We start from the raw sequence: 26,969 nt of genomic DNA, 5'->3' as shown, positions 1-26,969 counted from the left end.
TCACATGATGTAGTAATCTGATCTATTAACATATTAACTAACCACATCACATGATGTAGTAATCTGATCTATTAACTAACCACATCACATGATATAGTAATCTGATCTATTAACATATTAACTAACCACATCACATGATGTAGTAATCTGATCTATTAACATATTAACTAACCACATCACATGATGTAGTAATCTGATCTTTTAACTTCAGAAAGTGTTGATGTAATTGTGTGGTGTGTGTGTGTGTGTGTGTGTGTGTGTGTGTGTGTGTGTGTAGGAAGCGTGTGGTGGCTGTGTTACAGGAGATGCTGGTCCTACCTCAGACTCCTCCCTCTCTGGTCTCTCTGCTGACGGAGAAACTACTGACCCTGATACCTGACGACCACAGACGCATTCAGACCGTAGGTTACACACACACACACACTCACCGTAGATAAAGGTGTAGTGAAGGTGTTAACCTGTGTGTGTGTGCACCAGGTGGCGGAGGTGATCTCGGAGGTGCGTGAGCCCATCGTCGTCAGACAGCCACTGGAGGAGAACGAGATCCGCAGGAAACAAGTTAAGGTATTGGCTCTGCTGTCTCTCTCCTTTATTCTCTATCTAATCCTCCCTCCCTCTCTCTCCTTTATTCTCTATCTAATCCTCCCTCCCTCTCCTTTATTCTCTATCTAATCCTCCATCCCTCTCCTTTATTCTCTATCTAATCCTCCTCTACCTCTCTCTCCTTTATTCTCTATCTAATCCTCCCTCCCTCCTCTTCTCTCCTTTATTCTCTATCTAATCCTCCTCTTCTCTCTCTCATTTATTCTCTATCTAATCCTCCCTCTCTCCATCCTCTACCTCTCTCCTTTATTCTCTATCTAATCCTCTCTCTCTCCATCCTCTACCTCTCTCTCCTTTATTCTCTATCTAATCCTCCCTCCTCTGCTGTATCTCTCCTTTATTCTCTATCTAATCCTCCTCTTCTCTCTCTCCTTTATTCTCTATCTAATCCTCCATCCCTCTCTCCTTTATTCTCTATCTAATCCTCCCTCTCTCCTCTTCTCTCTCTCCTTTATTCTCTATCTAATCCTCCCTCTCTCCATCCTCTACCTCTCTCTCCTTTATTCTCTATCTAATCCTCCCTCCTCTGCTGTATCTCTCCTTTATTCTCTATCTAATCCTCCTCTTCTCTCTCTCCTTTATTCTCTATCTAATCCTCCATCCCTCTCTCCTTTATTCTCTATCTAATCCTCCATCCCTCTCTCCTTTATTCTCTATCTAATCCTCCATCCCTCTCTCCTTTATTCTCTATCTAATCCTCCCTCCTCTGCTGTATCTCTCCTTTATTCTCTATCTAATCCTCCCTCCTCTGCTGTCTCTCTCCTTTATTCTCTATCTAATCCTCCCTCTCTCCATCCTCTACCTCTCTCTCCTTTATTCTCTATCTAATCCTCCCTCTCTCCATCCTCTACCTCTCTCTCTCCATCCTCTACCTCTCTCTCTCCATCCTCTACCTCTCTCTCTCCATCCTCTACCTCTTCTCTATCTAATCCTCCATCCCTCCTCTTCTCTCTCTCCTTTACCTCTTCTCTATCTAATCCTCCATCCCTCCTCTTCTCTCTCTCCTTTATTCTCTATCTAATCCTCCTCTTCTCTCTCTCCTTTATTATCTATCTAATCCTCCATCCCTCCTCTTCTCTCTCTCCTTTATTCTCTATCTAATCCTCCATCCCTCCTCTTCTCTCTCTCCTTTATTCTCTATCTAATCCTCCCTCTCTCCATCCTCTACCTCTCTCTCATCTTCTCTCTCTCCATCCTCTCCTCTTCTCTCTCTCCATCCTCTACCTCTCTCTCCTCTTCTCTCTCTCCTTTATTCTCTATCTAATCCTCCATCCCTCTTCTCTCTCTCCTTTATTATCTATCTAATCCTCCATCCCTCTTCTCTCTCTCCTTTATTATCTATCTAATCCTCCATCCCTCCTCTTCTCTCTCTCCTTTATTCTCTATCTAATCCTCCATCCCTCCTCTTCTCTCTCTCCTTTATTCTCTATCTAATCCTCCATCCCTCCTCTTCTCTCTCTCCTTTATTCTCTATCTAATCCTCCCTCCTCTGCTGTCTCTCTCCTTTATTCTCTATCTAATCCTCTCTCTCTCCATCCTCTACCTCTCTCTCCTTTATTCTCTATCTAATCCTCCCTCCTCTGCTGTATCTCTCCTTTATTCTCTATCTAATCCTCCATCCCTCTCTCCTTTATTCTCTATCTAATCCTCCATCCCTCTCTCCTTTATTCTCTATCTAATCCTCCATCCCTCTCTCCTTTATTCTCTATCTAATCCTCCCTCCTCTGCTGTATCTCTCCTTTATTCTCTATCTAATCCTCCCTCCTCTGCTGTCTCTCTCCTTTATTCTCTATCTAATCCTCTCTCTCTCCATCCTCTACCTCTCTCTCTCCATCCTCTACCTCTCTCTCCTTTATTCTCTATCTAATCCTCCCTCTCTCCATCCTCTACCTCTCTCTCTCCATCCTCTACCTCTCTCTCCTTTATTCTCTATCTAATCCTCCCTCTCTCCATCCTCTACCTCTCTCTCTCCATCCTCTACCTCTCTCTCTCCATCCTCTACCTCTCTCTCTCCATCCTCTACCTCTTCTCTATCTAATCCTCCATCCCTCCTCTTCTCTCTCTCCTTTACCTCTTCTCTATCTAATCCTCCATCCCTCCTCTTCTCTCTCTCCTTTATTCTCTATCTAATCCTCCATCCCTCCTCTTCTCTCTCTCCTTTATTCTCTATCTAATCCTCCATCCCTCCTCTTCTCTCTCTCCTTTATTCTCTATCTAATCCTCCATCCCTCCTCTTCTCTCTCTCCTTTATTATCTATCTAATCCTCATCCCTCCTCTTCTCTCTCTCCTTTATTCTCTATCTAATCCTCCATCCCTCCTCTTCTCTCTCTCCTTTATTCTCTATCTAATCCTCCCTCTCTCCATCCTCTACCTCTCTCTCATCTTCTCTCTCTCCATCCTCTACCTCTCCTCTTCTCTCTCTCCATCCTCTACCTCTCTCTCCTCTTCTCTCTCTCCTTTATTATCTATCTAATCCTCCATCCCTCCTCTTCTCTCTCTCCTTTATTATCTATCTAATCCTCCATCCCTCCTCTTCTCTCTCTCCTTTATTCTCTATCTAATCCTCCATCCCCCCTCTTCTCTCTCTCCTTTATTCTCTATCTAATCCTCCATCCCTCCTCTTCTCTCACTCCTTTATTCTCTATCTAATCCTCCATCCCTCTTCTCTCTCTCCTTTACCTCTTCTCTATCTAATCCTCTCTCTCTCCATCCTCTACCTCTCTCTCCTCTTCTCCCTCTCCTTTACCTCTTCTCTATCTAATCCTCCCTCTCTCCATCCTCTACCTCTCTCTCCTCTTCTCTCTCTCCATCCTCAACCTCTCTCTCCTCTTCTCTCTCTCCATCCTCTACCTCTCTCTCCTCTTCTCTCTCTCCATCCTCAACCTCTCTCCTCTTCTCTCTTTCCATCCTCTCCCTCTCTTCTCTTCTCCCTCTCTGCTCTACTTCTCTCTCCTTTACCTCTTCTCTATCTAATCCTCCCTCCCTCTTTCCATACTCCTCTCTCCTTTTCCTCTTCCTCTCTCTTATCTAATCCTCCATCCTCTCCTCTCTCCTTCCAGTTAGCTGAGGTGAAGGTTTGTATCCTAGAGTCTAATCCAAATCAATGTTATTAGTCAGGTGTTTGGTTATCCAATCAAATGTTATTAGTCAGGTGTTTGGTAATCCAATCAAATGTTATTAGTCAGGTGTTTGGTAATCCAATCAAATGTTATTAGTCAGGTGTTTGGTAATCTGATGTTACTAGTCAGGTGCTTGGTAATCCAATCAAATGTTACTAGTCAGGTGCTTGATAATCAGATGTTATTAGTCATCTGTTTGGTAATCCAATCAGATGTTATTAGTCATCTGTTTGGTAATCCAATCAGATGTTATTAGTCATCTGTTTGGTAATCCAATCAGATGTTATTAGTCAGGTGTTTGGTAATCCAATCAGATGTTATTAGTCATCTGTTTGGTAATCCAATCAGATGTTATTAGTCATCTGTTTGGTAATCCAATCAGATGTTATTAGTCATCTGTTTGGTAATCCAATCAGATGTTATTAGTCATCTGTTTGGTAATCCAATCAGATGTTATTAGTCATCTGTTTGGTAATCCAATCAGATGTTATTAGTCATCTGTTTGGTAATCCAATCAAATGTTACTAGTCATCTGTTTGGTAATCCAATCAAATGTTATTAGTCAGGTGCTTGGTAATCCAATCAAATGTTATTAGTCAGGTGCTTGGTAATCCAATCAAATGTTATTAGTCAGGTGCTTGGTAATCCAATCAAATGTTATTAGTCAGGTGCTTGGTAATCCAATCAAATGTTATTAGTCAGGTGCTTGGTAAACCAATCAAATGTTATTAGTCAGGTGCTTGGTAATCCAATCAAATGTTATTAGTCAGGTGCTTGGTAAACCAATCAAATGTTATTAGTCAGGTGCTTGTAAACCAATCAAATGTTATTAGTCAGGTGTTTGGTAAACCAATAAAATGTTATTAGTCAGGTGCTTGGTAATCCAATCAAATGTTATTAGTCAGGTGCTTGGTAAACCAATCAAATGTTATTAGTCAGGTGCTTGGTAAACCAATCAAATGTTATTAGTCAGGTGCTTGGTAATCCAATCAAATGTTATTAGTCAGGTGCTTGGTAATCCAATCAAATGTTATTAGTCAGGTGCTTGGTAAACCAATCAAATGTTATTAGTCAGGTGCTTGGTAAACCAATCAAATGTTATTAGTCAGGTGCTTGGTAATCCAATCAGATGTTATTAGTCAGGTGCTTGGTAATCCAATCAAATGTTATTAGTCAGGTGCTTGGTAATCAATCAAATGTTATTAGTCAGGTGCTTGGTAAACCAATCAAATGTTATTTGGTAATCCAATCAAATGTTATTAGTCAGGTGTTTGGTAAACCAATCAAATGTTATTAGTCGGGTGCTTGGTAATCCAATCAAATGTTATTAGTCAGGTGCTTGGTAATCCAATCAAATGTTATTAGTCAGGTGTTTGGTAAACCAATCAAATGTTATTAGTCAGGTGTTTGGTAAACCAATCAAATGTTATTAGTCAGGTGTAACATGCTGACTTTCAGGTCCCTTCCCAACAAAACAATAATCGAACAATAGAAACAGCAGGGATACCTCCACAAGGCACTAAGACGGCATTCAATGAGCAAACAAGAAAACGCTCACCCAGAGGTTGGTGCTGCTAGTCGCCCGGGGACTTTAATGCAAGGAAACTTTAAATCCGTTTTTTTTAACACATTTCTATCAGAGTTAAATGTGACAAAAACTCTGGACCATCTTGACTCCACACTACAGAGACGCATACAAAGCTCTCCCTCAACATTCACAAGGCCGCGGGGCCAGACTGATGTCCAGGACGAGCTGACCAAATGTGTCAGAGACAGTGTCTTCCCTATCCGGGTCTGTAATGCCAACATGTTTTAAGCAGATCACCATAGTCCCTGTGCCCAAGAACTCTAAAGTAGCCTGCCTAAATGACTACTGACCCATAGCACACACGTCCGTAGTCATGAAATGCTTTAAAAGGCTGTTCATGACTCACATCAACACCATTATCCCAGAAACCCTAGACCGGAGGTGCACAATTGGCAGAACCTCGGCCCCGGACCCAGTGATCTGTCTGGACCTCGATACATTTCTCATAAATAATTGTTAAATTAAATACTGATGAAGCAACCCGTTTTTTTCAGTGCTGGTAGAAATTGGGTGAAATGGATTTCCGTTTTCCTACGTTAGATTCGCCGGCCACGAGGAGCATTTCCTCTGCATGTCTCTGTACAGCTGGGTGCAGTTTCTATGCATCGGTTTGGTCTATAGGTCTCAACTCTCTTGGTAAATGATATGGTCTACAGCTTATCATGAGCTATTCTACCTCCGGAGAACAGGTATAAACTCTCTTGGTAAATAATATGGTCGACAGCTTATCATTAGCTATTCTACCTCCGGAGAGCAGGTATAAACTCTCTTGGTAAATGATATGGTCTACAGCTTATCATGAGCTATTCTACCTCCGGAGAGCAGGTATAAACTCCAAATGGAGGTCAGTGGTCGCTGTTCCGATGTCCAGAAGCTCTTTATGGTCTGTAACCTCCCTCTCTCCTCTGTCTCTCTCTCTTCTCTCTGTCTCCTCTCTCTCTCCTCTCTCTCCTCTCTCTCTTCTCTCTCCTCTCTCTCTTCTCTCTCCTCTCTCTCTTCTCTCTGTCTCTCTCTGTCTCTGTCTGTCTCTGTCTGTCTCTGTCTGTCTCTGTCTGTCTCTGTCTGTCTCTGTCTGTCTCTGTCTGTCTCTGTCTGTCTCTGTCTGTCTCTGTCTGTCTCTGTCTGTCTCTGTCTGTCTCTGTCTGTCTCTGTCTGTCTCTGTCTGTCTCTCTCTCTGTCTCTGTCTGTCTCTCTGTCTCCTCTCTCTGTCTCTCTCTCTCTCTCTCTCTCTCTCTCTCTCTCTGTCTCTCTCTCTCTGTCTCTCTCTCCTTCCAGCTAGCGGAGGTGAAAGTTGGTATCCTAGAAGCTAAACAGGCCTTAGAGGAGTGTATCAGTAACCAGGAGTTCAACAGAGCAGCGGAGCTGAAGGACTCTATAACTGACCTGGAGAACCTGAGGAACAACATCCTGCAGGAGGAGAACACACAGCAGGACGACAAGGAGGCAGAGACACGCATGGAGAAGGTACAGACACACACCACGGAATCACACACACACCACGGAATCACACACACACCACGGAATCACACACACACACCACGGAATCACACACACACACACACCACGGAATCACACACACACACACACACACACACACACACCACGGAATCACACACACACCACGGAATCACACACACCACGGAATCACACACACACACACCACGGAATCACACACACACACACCACGGAATCACACACACACACACACACCACGGAATCACACACACACACACACACCACGGAATCACACACACACACACACACCACGGAATCACACACACACACCACGGAATCACACACACACACACACACACACCACGGAATCACACACACACACACACACACCACGGAATCACACACACACACCACGGAATCACACACACACACCACGGAGTCACACACACACACCACGGAATCACACACACACACACACCACGGAATCACACCCACACACACCCACGGAATCACACCCACACACCACGGAATCACACACACACACCACGGAATCACACACACCACGGAATCACACCCACACACACCACGGAATCACACCCACACACCACGGAATCACACACACACACACACCACGGAATCACACACACACACACACCACGGAATCACACACACACACACCACGGAATCACACACACACACACACCACGGAATCACACACACACACACCACGGAATCACACAGCAGGACGACGAGGAGACATGGAGAAGGTACAGACACGTTATTGTCTCCGTAAATAAATGCTGTGTTCTCTGTCAGACGGACCCAGAGACTCTCCTGCGCTGTCTGACCATGTGTGTTGAGCTACTGAAACAGATGAACATCAAGACGAGGATCGGTCCCACCATGTCAGCTCTCCTCTCCTCTCTGGTACTATACTGTCTAATCTAACGTATAGGATCCACCATGTCAGCTATCCTCTCTGGTACTATACTGTCTAATCTAACGTATAGGATCCACCATGTCAGCTATCCTCTCTGGTACTATACTGTCTAATCTAACGTATAGGATCCACCATGTCAGCTATCCTCTCCTCTCTGGTACTATACTGTCTAATCTAACGTATAGGATCCACCATGTCAGCTCTCCTCTCTGGTACTATACTGTCTAATCTAACGTATAGGATCCATCATGTCAGCTATCCTCTCCTCTCTGGTACTATACTGTCTAATCTAACGTATAGGATCCATCATGTCAGCTCTCCTCTCTGGTACTATACTGTCTAATCTAACGTATAGGATCCACCATGTCAGCTATCCTCTCCTCTCTGGTACTATACTGTCTAATCTAACGTATAGGATCCACCATGTCAGCTCTCCTCTCCTCTCTGGTACTATACTGTCTAATCTAACGTATAGGATCCACCATGTCAGCTCTCTCTCCTCTCTGGTACTATACTGTCTAATCTAACGTATAGGATCCACCATGTCAGCTATCCTCTCCTCTCTGGTACTATACTGTCTAATCTAACGTATAGGATCCATCATGTCAGCTATCCTCTCCTCTCTGGTACTATACTGTCTAATCTAACGTATAGGATCCATCATGTCAGCTATCCTCTCTGGTACTATACTGTCTAATCTAACGTATAGGATCCATCATGTCAGCTCTCCTCTCCTCTCTGGTACTATACTGTCTAATCTAACGTATAGGATCCATCATGTCAACTATCCTCCTCTCTGGTACTATACTGTCTAATCTCTGGATCCACATGTCAGCTATCCTCTCCTCTCTGGTACTATATGTTCAATCTAACGTATAGGATCCATCATGTCAGCTATCCTATCCTCTCTGGTACTATACTGTCTAATCTAACGTATAGGATCCATCATGTCAGCTATCCTCTCCTCTCTGGTACTATACTGTCTAATCTAACGTATAGGATCCATCATGTCAGCTATCCTCCTGGTACTATACTGTACAATCTAACGTATAGGATCCATCATGTCAGCTCCTCTCCTCTCTGGTACTATACTGTCTAATCTAACGTATAGGATCCATCATGTCAGCTATCCTCTCCTCTCTGGTACTATACTGTCTAATCTAACGTATAGGATCCACCATGTCAGCTATCCTCTCTGGTACTATACTGTCTAATCTAACGTATAGGATCCATCATGTCAGCTATCCCTCTCCTCTCTGGTACTATACTGTCTAATCTAACGTATAGGATCCACCATGTCAGCTATCCTCTCCTCTCTGGTACTATACTGTCTAATCTAACGTATAGGATCCACCATGTCAGCTCTCCTCTCTGGTACTATACTGTCTAATCTAACGTATAGGATCCATCATGTCTGCTATCCTCTCCTCTCTGGTACTATACTGTCTAATCTAACGTATAGGATCCACCATGTCAGCTCTCCTCTCCTCTCTGGTACTATACTGTCTAATCTAACGTATAGGATCCACCATGTCAGCTATCCTCTCCTCTCTGGTACTATACTGTCTAATCTAACGTATAGGATCCATCATGTCAGCTATCCTCTCCTCTCTGGTACTATACTGTCTAATCTAACGTATAGGATCCACCATGTCAGCTCTCCTCTCCTCTCTGGTACTATACTGTCTAATCTAACGTATAGGATCCACCATGTCAGCTCTCTCTCTCTGGTACTATACTGTCTAATCTAACGTATAGGATCCATCATGTCAGCTATCCTCTCCTCTCTGGTACTATACTGTCTAATCTAACGTATAGATCCATCATGTCAGCTCTCCTCTCCTCTCTGGTACTATACTGTCTAATCTAACGTATAGGATCCACCATGTCAGCTCTCCTCTCCTCTCTGGTACTATACTGTCTAATCTAACGATAGGATCCATCATGTCAGCTATCCTCTCCTCTCTGGTACTATACTGTCTAATCTAACGATAGGATCCATCATGTCAGCTATCCTCTCCTCTCTGGTACTATACTGTCTAATCTAACGTATAGGATCCACCATGTCAGCTCTCCTCTCCTCTCTGGTACTATACTGTCTAATCTAACGTATAGGATCCACCATGTCAGCTCTCCTCTCCTCTCTGGTACTATACTGTCTAATCTAACGTATAGGATCCACCATGTCAGCTATCCTCTCCTCTCTGGTACTATACTGTCTAATCTAACGATAGGATCCACCATGTCAGCTCTCCTCTCCTCTCTGGTACTATACTGTCTAATCTAACGTATAGGATCCATCATGTCAGCTCTCCTCTCCTCTCTGGTACTATACTGTCTAATCTAACGATAGGATCCATCATGTCTCTGGCTGTCTAATCCTCCTCCTCTGGTACTATACTGTCTAATCTAACGTATAGGATCCATCATGTCAGCTATCCTCTCCTCTCTGGTACTATACTGTCTAATCTAACGTATAGATCCACCATGGCTCTCCTCTCCTGGTACTCATGTCAACTAGGATCCATCTCAGCTATCCTCTCTGGTACTATACTGTCTAATCTAACGTATAGGATCCATCATGTCAGCTATCCCTCCTCTCTGGTACTATACTGTCTAATCTAACGTATAGGATCCATCATGTCAGCTATCCTCTCCTCTCTGGTACTATACTGTCTAATCTAACGTATAGGATCCACCATGTCAGCTATCCTCTCTGGTACTATACTGTCTAATCTAACGTATAGGATCCATCATGTCAGCTATCCTCTCCTCTCTGGTACTATACTGTCTAATCTAACGTATAGGATCCATCATGTCAGCTATCCTCTCCTCTCTGGTACTATACTGTCTAATCTAACGTATAGGATCCACCATGTCAGCTCTCCTCTCTGGTACTATACTGTCTAATCTAACGTATAGGATCCATCATGTCAGCTATCCTCTCCTCTCTGGTACTATACTGTCTAATCTAACGTATAGGATCCATCATGTCAGCTCCTCTCCTCTCTGGTACTATACTGTCTAATCTAACGTATAGGATCCATCATGTCAGCTCTCCTCCTCTGGTACTATACTGTCTAATCTAACGTATAGGATCCATCATGTCAGCTATCTCTCCTCTCTGGTACTATACTGTCTAATCTAACGTATAGGATCCTCTGGTCATGTCAGCTATCCTCCTCTCTGGTACTATACTGTCTAATCTAACATGTCAGCTCTCCTCTCCTCTCTGGTATAGGATCCACCAGGATCCCTTTCTGGTACTATACTGTCTAATCTAACGTATAGGATCCCTCTCAGCCTCTCTGGTACTATACTGTCTAATCTAACGTATAGGATCCATCATGTCAGCTATCCTCTCTGGTACTATACTGTCTAATCTAACGTATAGGATCCATCATGTCAGCTCTCCTCTCCTCTCTGGTACTATACTGTCTAATCTAACGTGATAGGATCCATCATGTCAGCTATCCTCTCCTCTCTGGTACTATACTGTCTAATCTAACGTATAGGATCCACCATGTCAGCTATCCTCTCTGGTACTATACTGTCTAATCTAACGTATAGGATCCATCATGTCATCCTCTCTGGTACTACTGTCTAATCTAACGTATAGGATCCACCTCCTCCCTCTGGTACTATACTGTCTAATCTAACGTATAGGATCCACCATGTCAGCTATCCTCTCCTCTCTGGTACTATACTGTCTAATCTAACGTATAGGATCCATCATGTCAGCTATCCTCTCTGGTACTATACTGTCTAATCTAACGTATAGGATCCACCATGTCAGCTATCCTCTCCTCTCTGGTACTATACTGTCTAATCTAACGTATAGGATCCACCATGTCAGCTCTCCTCTCCTCTCTGGTACTATACTGTCTAATCTAACGTATAGGATCCACCATGTCAGCTATCCTCTCTGGTACTATACTGTCTAATCTAACGTATAGGATCCATCATGTCAGCTATCCTCTCCTCTCTGGTACTATACTGTCTAATCTAACGTATAGGATCCACCATGTCAGCTCTCCTCTCTGGTACTATACTGTCTAATCTAACGTATAGGATCCATCATGTCTATAGCTAACGTATAGGATCCATCTCAGCTCCTCTCTGGTACTATACTGTCTAATCTAACGTATAGGATCCATCATGTCAGCTATCCTCTCCTCTCTGGTACTATACTGTCTAATCTAACGTATAGGATCCACCATGTCAGCTCTCCTCTCCTCTCTGGTACTATACTGTCTAATCTAACGTATAGGATCCATCATGTCAGCTATCCTCTCTGGTACTATACTGTCTAATCTAACGTATAGGATCCATCATGTCAGCTCTCCTCTCCTCTCTGGTACTATACTGTCTAATCTAACGTATAGGATCCACCATGTCAGCTATCCTCTCCTCTCTGGTACTATACTGTCTAATCTAACGTATAGGATCCACCATGTCAGCTATCCTCTCTGGTACTATACTGTCTAATCTAACGTATAGGATCCATCATGTCAGCTATCCTCTCCTCTCTGGTACTATACTGTCTAATCTAACGTATAGGATCCACCATGTCAGCTCTCCTCTCCTCTCTGGTACTATACTGTCTAATCTAACGTATAGGATCCACCATGTCAGCTCTCCTCTCTGGTACTATACTGTCTAATCTAACGTATAGGATCCATCATGTCTGCTATCCTCTCCTCTCTGGTACTATACTGTCTAATCTAACGTATAGGATCCACCATGTCAGCTCTCCTCTCCTCTCTGGTACTATACTGTCTAATCTAACGTATAGGATCCATCATGTCAGCTATCCTCTCTGGTACTATACTGTCTAATCTAACGTATAGGATCCATCATGTCTGCTATCCTCTCCTCTCTGGTACTATACTGTCTAATCTAACGTATAGGATCCACCATGTCAGCTCTCCTCTCTGGTACTATACTGTCTAATCTAACGTATAGGATCCATCATGTCTGCTATCCTCTCCTCTCTGGTACTATACTGTCTAATCTAACGTATAGGATCCACCATGTCAGCTATCCTCTCTGGTACTATACTGTCTAATCTAACGTATAGGATCCACCATGTCAGCTATCCTCTCTGGTACTATACTGTCTAATCTAACGTATAGGATCCATCATGTCAGCTATCCTCTCCTCTCTGGTACTATACTGTCTAATCTAACGTATAGGATCCACCATGACAGCTATCCTCTCCTCTCTGGTACTATACTGTCTAATCTAACGTATAGGATCCATCATGTCAGCTCTCCTCTCTGGTACTATACTGTCTAATCTAACGTATAGGATCCATCATGTCAGCTCTCCTCTCTGGTACTATACTGTCTAATCTAACGTATAGGATCCATCATGTCAGCTATCCTCTCCTCTCTGGTACTATACTGTCTAATCTAACGTATAGGATCCATCATGTCAGCTATCCTCTCCTCTCTGGTACTATACTGTCTAATCTAACGTATAGGATCCACCATGTCAGCTATCCTCTCTGGTACTATACTGTCTAATCTAACGTATAGGATCCATCATGTCAGCTATCCTCTCTGGTACTATACTGTCTCATCTCCCTCTCTCCCTCCCTCTCCCTCCCTCCCAGATCCTGCCCAGTATATCCAATGCCCAGCCAGCGGTGAGGAACATGGCAGTCGTGTGTTTGGGGACGTGTGCTCTGCACAGCAAAGACCTGGTCAACACACATCTGGTGCTGCTGCTGCAGGTACCATAAGAATCACCCTCTGTCTCTGTAGATAGCCCAGCTAGATGAGGTATAGACCCTCTCTGTCTCTCTGTAGATCGCCCAGCTCGATGAGGTCAGTATCGTTCTCGGTCTCTGTAGATAGCCCAGCTAGATGAGGTCAGTATCGCCCTCTGTAGATAGCCCAGCTAGATGAGGTCAGTATTGTTCTCTGTCTCTGTAGATAGCCCAGCTAGATGAGGTCAGTATCGGTCTCTGTAGATAGCCCAGCTAGATGAGGTCAGTATCGCCCTCTGTAGATAGCCCAGCTAGATGAGGTCAGTATCGTTCTCTGTCTCTGTAGATAGCCCAGCTAGATGAGGTCAGTATCGCCCTCTGTAGATAGCCCAGCTAGATGAGGTCAGTATCGGTCTCTGTCTCTGTAGATAGCCCAGCTAGATGAGGTCAGTATCGTTCTCGGTCTCTGTAGATAGCCCAGCTAGATCAGGTCAGTATCGGTCTCTGTAGATAGCCCAGCTAGATGAGGTCAGTATCGCCCTCTGTAGATAGCCCAGCTAGATGAGGTCAGTATCACCCTCTGTCTCTGTAGATAGCCCAGCTAGATGAGGTCAGTATCACCCTCTGTCTCTGTAGATAGCCCAGCTTGATGAGGTCAGTATCGTTCTCGGTCTCTGTAGATAGCCCAGCTAGATGAGGTCAGTATCGTTCTCGGTCTCTGTAGATAGCCCAGCTAGATGAGGTCAGTATCGGTCTCTGTCTCTGTAGATAGCCCAGCTAGATGAGGTCAGTATCGCCCTCTGTAGATAGCCCAGCTAGATGAGGTCAGTATCACCCTCTGTCTCTGTAGATAGCCCAGCTAGATGAGGTCAGTATCGGTCTCTGTAGATAGCCCAGCTAGATGAGGTCAGTATCGCCCTCTGTAGATAGCCCAGCTAGATGAGGTCAGTATCGTTCTCTGTCTCTGTAGATAGCCCAGCTAGATGAGGTCAGTATCGTTCTCGGTCTCTGTAGATAGCCCAGCTAGATGAGGTCAGTATCGTTCTCTGTCTCTGTAGATAGCCCAGCTAGATGAGGTCAGTATCGGTCTCTGTAGATAGCCCAGCTAGATGAGGTCAGTATCGGTCTCTGTAGATAGCCCAGCTAGATGAGGTCAGTATCGTTCTCTGTCTCTGTAGATAGCCCAGCTAGATGAGGTCAGTATCACCCTCTGTCTCTGTAGATAGCCCAGCTAGATGAGGTCAGTATCGGTCTCTGTAGATAGCCCAGCTTGATGAGGTCAGTATCGTTCTCGGTCTCTGTAGATAGCCCAGCTAGATGAGGTCAGTATCACCCTCTGTCTCTGTAGATAGCCCAGCTAGATGAGGTCAGTATCGGTCTCTGTAGATAGCCCAGCTAGATGAGGTCAGTATCGTTCTCTGTAGATAGCCCAGCTAGATGAGGTCAGTATCATTCTCTGTCTCTGTAGATAGCCCAGCTAGATGAGGTCAGTATCGTTCTCTGTAGATAGCCCAGCTAGATGAGGTCAGTATCGTTCTCTGTCTCTGTTGATAGCCCAGCTAGATGAGGTCAGTATCGTTCTCTGTCTCTGTTGATAGCCCAGCTAGATGAGGTCAGTATCGTTCTCAGTCTCTGTAGATAGCCCAGCTAGATGAGGTCAGTATCGTTCTGTCTCTGTAGATAGCCCAGCTAGATGAGGTCAGTATCGTTCTGTCTCTGTAGATAGCCCAGCTAGATGAGGTCAGTATCGTTCTCTGTCTCTGTAGATAGCCCAGCTAGATGAGGTCAGTATCGCCCTCTGTAGATAGCCCAGCTAGATGAGGTCAGTATCGTTCTCGCCCTCTGTAGATAGGCCAGCTAGATGAGGTCAGTATCGTTCTCGGTCTCTGTAGATAGCCCAGCTAGATGAGGTCAGTATCGGTCTCTGTAGATAGCCCAGCTAGATGAGGTCAGTATCGTTCTCTGTCTCTGTAGATAGCCCAGCTAGATGAGGTCAGTATCGTTCTCTGTCTCTGTAGATAGCCCAGCTAGATGAGGTCAGTATCGTTCTCTGTAGATAGCCCAGCTAGATGAGGTCAGTATCGGTCTCTGTAGATAGCCCAGCTAGATGAGGTCAGTATCGTTCTCTGTCGCTGTAGATAGCCCAGCTAGATGAGGTCAGTATCGGTCTCTGTAGATAGCCCAGCTAGATGAGGTCAGTATCGTTCTCGCCCTCTGTAGATAGGCCAGCTAGATGAGGTCAGTATCGTTCCCGGTCTCTGTAGATAGCCCAGCTAGATGAGGTCAGTATCGTTCTCTGTCTCTGTAGATAGGCCAGCTAGATGAGGTCAGTATCGTTCTCTGTCTCTGTAGATAGCCCAGCTAGATGAGGTCAGTATCGGTCTCGGTCTCTGTAGATAGCCCAGCTAGATGAGGTCAGTATCGGTCTCGGTCTCTGTAGATAGCCCAGATAGATGAGGTATAGACCCTCTCTGTCTCTCTGTAGATAGCCCAGCTAGATGAGGTATTGACCCTCTCTGTAGATAGCCCAGCTAGATGAGGTATTGACCCTCTCTGTAGATAGCCCAGCTAGATGAGGTATTGACCCTCTCTGTAGATAGCCCAGCTAGATGAGGTATTGACCCTCTCTGTAGATAGCCCAGCTAGATGAGGTATTGACCCTCTCTGTAGATAGCCCAGCTAGATGAGGTATTGACCCTCTCTGTAGATAGCCCAGCTAGATGAGGTATTGACCCTCTCTGTAGATAGCCCAGCTAGATGAGGTATTGACCCTCTCTGTAGATAGCCCAGCTAGATGAGGTATTGACCCTCTCTGTAGATAGCCCAGCTAGATGAGGTATTGACCCTCTCTGTAGATAGCCCAGCTAGATGAGGTATTGACCCTCTCTGTAGATAGCCCAGCTAGATGAGGTATTGACCCTCTCTGTAGATAGCCCAGCTAGATGAGGTCAGTATCGGTCTCTGTAGATAGCCTAGCTAGATGAGGTCAGTATCGTTCTCTGTCTCTGTAGATAGGCCAGCTAGATGAGGTCAGTATCGGTCTCTGTAGATAGCCCAGCTAGATGAGGTATAGACCCTCTCTGTCTCTCTGTAGATCGCCCAGCTAGATGAGGCTAAGATCCGTATCAGCGCTCTCAGGGCAGTCATCGACCTGCTGCTGCTCTACGGCTTCACACTGCTGTCTGAACGCCCCAGCGCCGCCCCCCAGACCTCCCATTCGCCAGCCAACCAGGAAGACCAGGGGGAGGGGGAGGAGCCGGAGGAGGGGAGCAGCACCACTCAGTCCATCCTGATGATGCTGTCCGACTTCCTGGACAGTGAGGTGTGTTTATGATTCTGTGTGTGTGTGTGTGTGTGTTTATGATTCTGTGTGTGTGTGTGTTTATGATTCGGTGTGTGTGTGTTTATGATTCTGTGTGTGTGTGTGTTTATGATTCGGTGTGTGTGTGTTTATGATTCGGTGTGTGTGTGTGTGTGTGTTTATGATTCTGTGTGTGTGTTTATGATTCTGTGTGTGTGTGTGTGTTTATGATTCTGTGTGTGTGTTTATGATTCGGTGTGTGTGTTTATGATTCGGTGTGTGTGTTTATGATTCGGTGTGTGTGTGTGTGTGTTTATGATTCGGTGTGTGTGTGTGTGTGTTTATGATTCTGGGTGTGTGTGTGTTTATGATTCGGTGTGTGTGTGTGTTTATGATTCGGTGTGTGTGTTTATGATTCGGTGTGTGTGTGTGTGTGTTTATGATTCGGTGTGTGTGTGTGTGTGTTTATGATTCGGTGTGTGTGTGTGTGTTTATGATTCGGTGTGTGTGTGTGTGTGTTTATGATTCGGTGTGTGTGTGTGTGTGTGTTTATGATTCGGTGTGTGTGTGTGTTTATGATTCGGTGTGTGTGTGTGTGTGTTTATGATTCGGTGTGTGTGTGTGTGTGTGTTTATGATTCGGTGTGTGTGTGTGTTTATGATTCGGTGTGTGTGTGTTTATGATTTGGTGTGTGTGTGTGTGTGTTTATGATTCGGTGTGTGTGTGTGTGTGTTTATGATTCGGTGTGTGTGTGTGTGTGTTTATGATTCGGTGTGTGTGCAGGTGTCTGAGCTGCGTACCGAGACAGCGGAGGGTCTGGCCAAACTGATGTATTCCGGCCGGATCTCCAGTGCCAAGCTCCTCTCTCGATTGGTGTTGCTATGGTACAACCCTGTCACCGAGGACGACACCAGACTACGCCACTGTCTCGGAGTGTTCTTCCAGCTGTACGCCCGGGAGAGCAGGTACGACACACCCCTAGATACACTGACCCCTAGATACTCTGGGGATATACTCTGACCCCTAGATACTCTGACCCCTAGATACTCTGACCCCTAGATACTCTGACCCCTAGATACTCTGACCCCTAGATACTCTGACGATATACTCTGACCCCTAGATACTCTGACCCCTAGATACTCTGACGATAAACTCTGACCCCTAGATACTCTGGGGATATACTCTGACCCCTAGATACTCTGACCCCTAGATACTCTGGCCCCTAGATACACTGGGGATATACTCTGACCCCTAGATACTCTGACCCCTAGATACTCTGTTTACTGACTGTGTGTGTGTTCAGGGCCCACCAGCAGTGTGTTTACTGACTGTGTGTGTGTTCAGGGCCCACCAGCAGTGTGTTTACTGACTGTGTGTGTTCAGGGCCCACCAGGAGTGTGTTTACTGACTGCGTGTGTTCAGGGCCCACCAGCAGTGTGTTTACTGACTGTGTGTGTGTTCAGGGCCCACCAGCAGTGTGTTTACTGACTGTGTGTGTTCAGGGCCCACCGGCAGTGTGTTTACTGACTGTGTGTGTGTTCAGGGCCCACCAGGAGTGTGTTTACTGACTGCGTGTGTTCAGGGCCCACCAGCAGTGTGTTTACTGACTGTGTGTGCGTTCAGGGCCCACCAGGAGTGTGTTTACTGACTGTGTGTGTGTTCAGGGCCCACCAGCAGTGTGTTTACTGACTGTGTGTGTTCAGGGCCCACCAGCAGTGTGTTTACTGACTGTGTGTGTGTTCAGGGCCCACCAGCAGTGTGTTTACTGACTGTGTGTGTTCAGGGCCCACCAGCAGTGTGTTTACTGACTGTGTGTGTGTTCAGGGCCCACCGGCAGTGTGTTTACTGACTGTGTGTGTGTTCAGGGCCCACCAGCAGTGTGTTTACTGACTGTGTGTGTTCAGGGCCCACCAGCAGTGTGTTTACTGACTGTGTGTGTGTTCAGGGCCCACCAGGAGTGTGTTTACTGACTGTGTGTGCGTTCAGGGCCCACCGGCAGTGTGTTTACTGACTGTGTGTGTGTTCAGGGCCCTCCAGCAGTGTGTTTACTGACTGTGTGTGTGTTCAGGGCCCACCGGCAGTGTGTTTACTGACTGTGTGTGTTCAGGGCCCACCAGGAGGTTGTGGAGGAGTGCTTTCTGCCCACCCTCCAGACCCTGCTGAATGCTCCGGCTTCGTCTCCGTTGGCCGAGGTGGACGTCACCAACGTAGCAGAGCTGCTGGTGGAGCTGACACGGCCCAGCTCTCTCATAAAGCCTGGAGACACACAGGTAACATTTAATATAACCTCTATATAACAGTGATGGGGGGGTCCATAGATATACAGGCCTCTAACACACAGGGAACATTTAATATAACCTGACAACCTCTATTCAACAGTGATGGGGGGTCCATAGATATACAGACCTCTAACACACAGGTAATATTTAATATAACCTCTATATAATAGTGATGGGGGGGGTCCATAGATATACAGACCTCTAACACACAGGTAATATTTAATATAACCTCTATATAATAGTGATGGGGGGGTCCATAGATATACAGGCCTCTAACACACAGGTAACATTTAATATAACCTGACAACCTCTATATAATAGTGATGGGGGGGTCCATAGATATACAGGCCTCTAACACACAGGTAACATTTAATATAACATCTATATAATAGTGATGGGGGGGTCCATAGATATACAGACCTCTAACACACAGGTAATATTTAATATAACCTCTATATAATAGTGATGGGGGGTCCATAGATATACAGACCTCTAACACACAGGTAATATTTAATATAACCTCTATATAATAGTGATGGGGGGGTCCATAGATATACAGGCCTCTAACACACAGGTAACATTTAATATAACCTGACAACCTCTATATAATAGTGATGGGGGGGGTCCATAGATATACAGGCCTCTAACACACAGGTAACATTTAATATAACCTGACAACCTCTATATAATAGTGATGGGGGGTCCATAGATATACAGGCCTCTAACACACAGGGAACATTTAATATAACCTCTATACAATAGTGATGGGGGGTCCATAGATATACAGACCTCTAACACACAGGTAACATTTAATATAACATCTATATAGTGATGGGGGGGGTCCATAGTTGCATATCACAATATTATTTTAGTCCATTATATCGATACTTTCGATTGTGTAAAAAAAAATAAATATATATTTTATTTATTATACGTAGAATCACAATACACGTAGAATCACAATACACGTAGAATCACAATACATGTAGAATCACAATACATGTAGAATCACAATACACATAGAATCACAATACATGTAAAAATCACAATACATGTAGAATCACAATACACGTAGAATCACAATACACGTAGAATCACAATACACGTAGAATCACAATACACGTAGAATCACAATACATGTAGAATCACAATACACGTAGAATCACAATACATGTAGAATCATGAGAATCACAATACACGTAGAATCACAATACACGTAGAATCACAATACACGTAGAATCACAATACACGTAGAATCATGAGAATCACAATACACGTAGAATCACAATACACGTAGAATCACAATACACGTAGAATCACAATACACGTAGAATCACAATACACGTAGAATCATGAGAATCACAATACATGAGAATCACAATACATGAGATTCACAATACATGAGATTCACAATACATGTAGAATCACAATACACGTAGAATCACAATACACGTAGAATCACAATACATCCCTCTGTCTGAAGTGTGTTCTCTGGAGGCTAAACGTGTGTGTGTGTAGGAGGTGAGTGCCCATGACCACCTGGCAGTGCGTGTGTGTGGCGAGATGCTGAAGGACCCGTCAGCTCCCGAAGTCCGTCTCTACGCCAAAGTACTGAACAGTCTGGAGCTCAGTGCTGACGGCAACACAACGAGAGACCTGGTGACCCTGCTACAACAAGTTACACAGGTACAGTATTGACAACAACACCTGGTGACCCTGCTACAACAAGTTACACAGGTACAGTACTGACAACAACACAACACCTGGTGACCCTGCTACAACAAGTTACACAGGTACAGTACTGACAACAACACCTGGTGACCCTGCTACAACAAGTTACACAGGTACAGTACTGACAACAACACCTGGTGACCCTGCTACAACAAGTTACACAGGTACAGTACTGACAACAACACCTGGTGACCCTGCTACAACAAGTTACACAGGTACAGTACTGACAACAACACAACAGCTGGTGACCCTGCTACAACAAGTTACACAGGTACAGTACTGACAACAACACAACACCTGGTGACCCTGCTACAACAAGTTAGACAGGTACAGTACTGACAACAACACAACACCTGGTGACCCTGTTACAACACCTGGTGACCCTGCTACAACAAGTTACACAGGTACAGTACTGACAACAACACAACACCTGGTGACCCTGCTACAACAAGTTACACAGGTACAGTACTGACAACAACACAACACCTGGTGACCCTGTTACAACACAACACATTTCCTGATGACACCAAACTAACTCAAGTCTGTGTAGGAGGTAAAGGATCGTATCGCTCTGCGTGCTCTGGAGAAGCTGATTGGACAGCTGCAGGACTCCAACAACCAACCAGATCTCAGCACTACGACACTACAGCCTGTCGATGTCAACACTGAGGGTAAAGCGAGAGAGGAGACTACTACTGAGGGTAGAGAGAGAGAGGAGACTACTACTGAGGGTAGAGAGAGAGAGGAGACTACTACTGAGGGTAGAGAGAGAGAGGAGACTACTACTGAGGGTAGAGAGAGAGAGGAGACTACTACTGAGGGTAGAGAGAGAGAGGAGACTACTACTGAGGGTAGAGAGAGAGAGAGGAGACTACTACTGAGGGTAGAGAGAGAGAGAGAGGAGACTACTACTGAGGGTAGAGAGAGAGAGAGGAGACTACTACTGAGGGTAGAGAGAGAGAGAGGAGACTACTACTGAGGGTAGAGAGAGAGGAGACTACTACTGAGGGTAGAGAGAGAGGAGACTACTACTGAGGGTAGAGAGAGAGAGAGGAGACTACTACTGAGGGTAGAGAGAGAGAGGAGACTACTACTGAGGGTAGAGAGAGAGAGGAGACTACTACTGAGGGTAGAGAGAGAGAGGAGACTACTACTGAGGGTAGAGAGAGAGAGGAGACTACTACTGAGGGTAGAGAGAGAGAGGAGACTACTACTGAGGGTAGAGAGAGAGAGAGGAGACTACTACTGAGGGTAGAGAGAGAGAGAGAGAGGAGACTACTACTGAGGGTAGAGAGAGAGAGAGAGGAGACTACTACTGAGGGTAGAGAGAGAGAGAGGAGACTACTACTGAGGGTAGAGAGAGAGAGAGGAGACTACTACTGAGGGTAGAGAGAGAGAGAGAGGAGACTACTACTGAGGGTAGAGAGAGAGAGAGAGGAGACTACTACTGAGGGTAGAGAGAGAGAGAGGAGACTACTACTGAGGGTAGAGAGAGAGAGGAGACTACTACTGAGGGTAGAGAGAGAGAGGAGACTACTACTGAGGGGAGAGAGAGGAGACTACTACTGAGGGTAGAGAGAGAGAGGAGACTACTACTGAGGGTAGAGAGAGAGAGGAGACTACTACTGAGGGTAGAGAGAGAGAGGAGACTACTACTGAGGGTAGAGAGAGAGAGGAGACTACTACTGAGGGTAGAGAGAGAGATAGGAGACTACTACTGAGGGTAGAGAGAGAGGAGACTACTACTGAGAGAGAGATAGGAGACTACTACTGAGGGTAGAGAGAGAGAGGAGACTACTACTGAGGGTAGAGAGAGAGGAGACTACTACTGAGGGTAGAGAGAGAGGAGACTACTACTGAGGGTAGAGAGAGAGAGGAGACTACTACTGAGGGTAGAGAGAGAGGAGACTACTACTGAGGGTAGAGAGAGAGAGGAGACTACTACTGAGGGTAGAGAGAGGAGACTAGGAGACTACTACTGAGGGTAGAGAGAGAGAGGGTACTGAGGGAGAGGAGACTACTACTGAGGGTAGAGAGAGAGGAGACTACTACTGAGGGTAGAGAGAGAGAGGAGACTACTACTGAGGGTAGAGAGAGAGAGGAGACTACTACTGAGGGTAGAGAGAGAGAGGAGACTACTACTGAGGGTAGAGAGAGAGAGGAGACTACTACTGAGGGTAGAGAGAGAGAGGAGACTACTACTGAGGGTAGAGAGAGAGAGGAGACTACTACTGAGGGTAGAGAGAGAGAGGAGACTACTACTGAGGGTAGAGAGAGAGAGGAGACTACTACTGAGGGTAGAGAGAGAGAGAGGAGACTACTACTGAGGGTAGAGAGAGGAGACTACTACTGAGGGTAGAGAGAGAGAGAGGAGACTACTACTGAGGGTAGAGAGAGAGAGGAGACTACTACTGAGGGTAGAGAGAGAGAGGAGACTACTACTGAGGGTAGAGAGAGAGAGGAGACTACTACTGAGGGTAGAGAGAGAGAGAGAGGAGACTACTACTGAGGGTAGAGAGAGAGGAGACTACTACTGAGGGTAGAGAGAGGAGACTACTACTGAGGGTAGAGAGAGAGGAGACTACTACTGAGGAGTAGAGAGAGAGAGGAGACTACTACTGAGGGTAGAGAGAGAGAGGAGACTACTACTGAGGGTAGAGAGAGAGAGAGAGGAGACTACTACTGAGGGTAGAGAGAGAGAGGAGACTACTACTGAGGGTAGAGAGAGAGGAGACTACTACTGAGGGTAGAGAGAGAGAGGAGACTACTACTGAGGGTAGAGAGAGAGAGGAGACTACTACTGAGGGTAGAGAGAGAGGAGACTACTACTGAGGGTAGAGAGAGAGAGGAGACTACTACTGAGGGTAGAGAGAGAGAGGAGACTACTACTGAGGGTAGAGAGAGAGAGAGGAGACTACTACTGAGGGTAGAGAGAGAGAGAGACTACTACTGAGGGTGAGGGACTACTACTGAGGGAGAGAGAGAGGAGACTACTACTGAGGGTAGAGAGAGAGAGAGGAGACTACTACTGAGGGTAGAGAGAGAGAGGAGACTACTACTGAGGGTAGAGAGAGAGAGGAGACTACTACTGAGGGTAGAGAGAGAGGAGACTACTACTGAGGGTAGAGAGAGAGAGGAGACTACTACTGAGGGTAGAGAGAGAGAGGAGACTACTACTGAGGGTAGAGAGAGAGAGGAGACTACTACTGAGGGTAGAGAGAGAGAGGAGACTACTACTGAGGGTAGAGAGAGAGAGAGGAGACTACTACTGAGGGTAGAGAGAGAGAGGAGACTACTACTGAGGGTAGAGAGAGAGAGAGGAGACTACTACTGAGGGTAGAGAGAGAGAGGAGACTACTACTGAGGGTAGAGAGAGAGAGAGGAGACTACTACTGAGGGTAGAGAGAGAGAGAGGAGACTACTACTGAGGGTAGAGAGAGAGAGGAGACTACTACTGAGGGTAGAGAGAGAGAGAGGAGACTACTACTGAGGGTAGAGAGAGAGAGGAGACTACTACTGAGGGTAGAGAGAGAGAGAGGAGACTACTACTGAGGGTAGAGAGAGAGAGAGGAGACTACTACTGAGGGTAGAGAGAGAGAGAGGAGACTACTACTGAGGGTAGAGAGAGAGAGAGGAGACTACTACTGAGGGTAGAGAGAGAGAGGAGACTACTACTGAGGGTAGAGAGAGGAGACTACTACTGAGGGTAGAGAGAGAGAGAGGAGACTACTACTGAGGGTAGAGAGAGAGAGGAGACTACTACTGAGGGTAGAGAGAGAGAGGAGACTACTACTGAGGGTAGAGAGAGGAGACTACTACTGAGGGTAGAGAGAGAGAGGAGACTACTACTGAGGGTAGAGAGAGAGAGGAGACTACTACTGAGGGTAGAGAGAGAGAGGAGACTACTACTGAGGGTAGAGAGAGAGGAGACTACTACTGAGGGTAGAGAGAGAGAGGAGACTACTACTGAGGGTAGAGAGAGAGAGGAGACTACTACTGAGGGTAGAGAGAGAGAGGAGACTACTACTGAGGGTAGAGAGAGAGAGGAGACTACTACTGAGGGTAGAGAGAGAGAGGAGACTACTACTGAGGGTAGAGAGAGAGAGGAGACTACTACTGAGGGTAGAGAGAGAGAGGAGACTACTACTGAGGGTAGAGAGAGAGAGGAGACTACTACTGAGGGTAGAGAGAGAGAGGAGACTACTACTGAGGGTAGAGAGAGAGGAGACTACTACTGATGGGAGAGAGAGAGAGGAGACTACTACTGAGGGTAGAGAGAGAGAGGAGACTACTACTGAGGGTAAAGAGAGAGGAGACTACTACTGAGGGTAAAGCGAGAGAGGAGACTACTACTGAGGAGACTACTACTGAGAGAGAGAGAGAGGAGACTACTACTGAGGGTAGAGAGAGGAGACTACTACTGAGGGTTGTGGTTCATGTTACTGTTAGACTGAATCAGATGACATGGAGAGAGAGATGTAACTCCTTAGTCTTCATCTCTACAGAGATGACCTGGACCAGTCTGCCAAGAGGCCAGGAGAGGTATACGCCCATCTTACACACCTCCTGCGAACCTCTGACACGGTTGAGCACCACTAACAGTTGATCGTGTGTGTGTATGTGTGTGTGTGTGTGTGTGTGTGTGTAGGTCAGAGGAAACCCTCCACAGTCAAAGGAGCCAAGAAGTCCAGCAGATCGGCAGAGTCCTCCGAGGAGAGGTGAGAGGAGGGGAGGAGAAGTGCTTAATCGTCCCTGAATGTTGAAATGGATCCGTTCTGTATATCACCTTTATTTTCTCCCTCCTCTCCGTCTCCTTCCTCCTCTCCGTCTCCCCTCCTCCTCCTCTCCATCGCTCTCCCTCCCCTCCTCCTCCTCTCCATCCGTCTCCCTCCTCCTCTCCGTCTCCCCTCCTCCTCTCCCTCCTCTCCGTCTCCCCTCCTCCTCTCCCTCCTCTCCGTCTCCCCTCCTCCTCTCCCTCTCCATCTCACTCCCTCCCCCCCTCCTCCCTCTCCATCCCCTCCTCCTCTCCATCCGTCTCCCCCTCCTCCTCTCCCTCCTCTCCATCTCACTCCCTCCCCCCCTCCTCCTCTCCATCCCCCCCCCTCCCTCTCCATCCGTCTCCCCTCCTCTCCATCTCTCTCCCTCCCCTCCTCCTCTCCTTCCTCTCCATCCGTCTCCCCTCCTCTCCATCTCTCTCCCTCCCCTCCTCCTCTCCTTCCTCTCCATCTCTCTCCCTCCTCCTCTCCATCTCCCCTCCTCCTCTCCATCCGTCTCCCTCCTCCTCTCCGTCTCCCCTCCTCCTCTCCACCCGTCTCCCCTCCTCCTCTCCATCCGTCTCCTTCCTCCTCTCCATCTCTCTCCCTCCCCTCCTCCTCCTCTCCCTCCCCTCCCCTCCTCCTCTCCGCCTCCCTCCATAGTGATGGGGAGAATGTTCCAGACTCGGTGCCGGTACCCCGTCCATCCCGCCGGGCCAAGACGGCAGCTTTGGACAAAACCAGACTGGACCTCAGTGCCCTCCTCCACCAGGAGGCCAACACCTCGTAGAGTCCCAGGTCAGATAGAGTAGAGAGGTCAGGATGCGTGTTTGCTGCCGAGTGGAATCAGTATCAGAGTAGTGGACATGTCGAGCAACAGGTTTAGAGACAGAAGGAAGTCCTATCATCAACCTGAATGAAAAATGTATTTTTATTGGTTTAAATAAAACGATTAAACTTCCTGGTATGTATCTCGGCTGTAATTCTCCCTTTGTTATTGAGGTCTGTATTCCTCCAGGAAGTCCCATTGAGCTCTGTATCCCTCCAGGAAGTCCCATTGAGCTCTGTATCCCTCCAGGAAGTCCCATTGAGCTCTGTATCCCTCCAGGAAGTCCCATTGAGCTCTGTATTCCGCTGTTATTGAGGTCTGTATCCCTCCAGGAAGTCCCATTGAGCTCTGTATCCCTCTGTTATTGAGGTCTGTATCCCTCCAGGAAGTCCCATTGAGCTCTGTATTCCTCCAGGAAGTCCCATTGAGCTCTGTATCCCTCCAGGAAGTCCCATTGAGCTCTGTATCCCTCCAGGAAGTCCCATTGAGCTCTGTATCCCTCCAGGAAGTCCCATTGAGCTCTGTATCCCTCCAGGAAGTCCCATTGAGCTCTGTATCCCTCCAGGAAGTCCCATTGAGCTCTGTATCCCTCTGTTATTGAGGTCTGTATCCCTCCAGGAAGACCCATTGAGCTCTGTATCCCTCCAGGAAGTCCC

The 26,969-nt window shown here is 46.3% G+C and overlaps 1 protein-coding gene across 1 annotated transcript; it reads left to right on the top strand.

The window, feature by feature from the left end:
• The first annotated feature begins 244 nt into the window (after window positions 1–244).
• On the top strand, window positions 245–26,445 carry LOC135507231 (condensin complex subunit 3-like). Its single transcript, XM_064926823.1, has 13 exons — window positions 245–401; window positions 478–564; window positions 6,587–6,775; window positions 7,583–7,693; window positions 13,324–13,443; window positions 16,514–16,741; window positions 17,504–17,685; window positions 18,828–18,990; window positions 20,518–20,685; window positions 21,281–21,401; window positions 25,238–25,272; window positions 25,384–25,448; window positions 26,148–26,445. The coding sequence occupies exons 1-13, from the start codon at window positions 306–308 to the stop codon at window positions 26,272–26,274; spliced, it is 1,692 nt and encodes a 563-aa protein (XP_064782895.1). The 5' UTR covers window positions 245–305; the 3' UTR covers window positions 26,275–26,445.
• Window positions 26,446–26,969: the final 524 nt, after the last annotated feature.

This window comes from Oncorhynchus masou, chromosome 20, assembly GCF_036934945.1.
Source record: "Oncorhynchus masou masou isolate Uvic2021 chromosome 20, UVic_Omas_1.1, whole genome shotgun sequence".
NCBI lineage: Eukaryota > Metazoa > Chordata > Actinopteri > Salmoniformes > Salmonidae > Oncorhynchus > Oncorhynchus masou.
Note: the sequence above shows the minus strand (reverse complement) of the source record. Positions and strands in the feature narration are given on the sequence as shown.

Bases quoted from the DNA above. Each gene is read 5' to 3' on its own strand.
- LOC135507231 (XM_064926823.1), top strand. From the start codon at position 306: ATGCTGGTCCTACCTCAGACTCCTCCCTCTCTGGTCTCTCTGCTGACG. The intron at 18,991-20,517 runs GTAACATTTAAT...GTGTGTGTGTAG, and splicing joins TAAAGCCTGGAGACACACAG to GAGGTGAGTGCCCATGACCA. The intron at 21,402-25,237 runs GTAAAGCGAGAG...ATCTCTACAGAG, and splicing joins TGTCGATGTCAACACTGAGG to ATGACCTGGACCAGTCTGCC.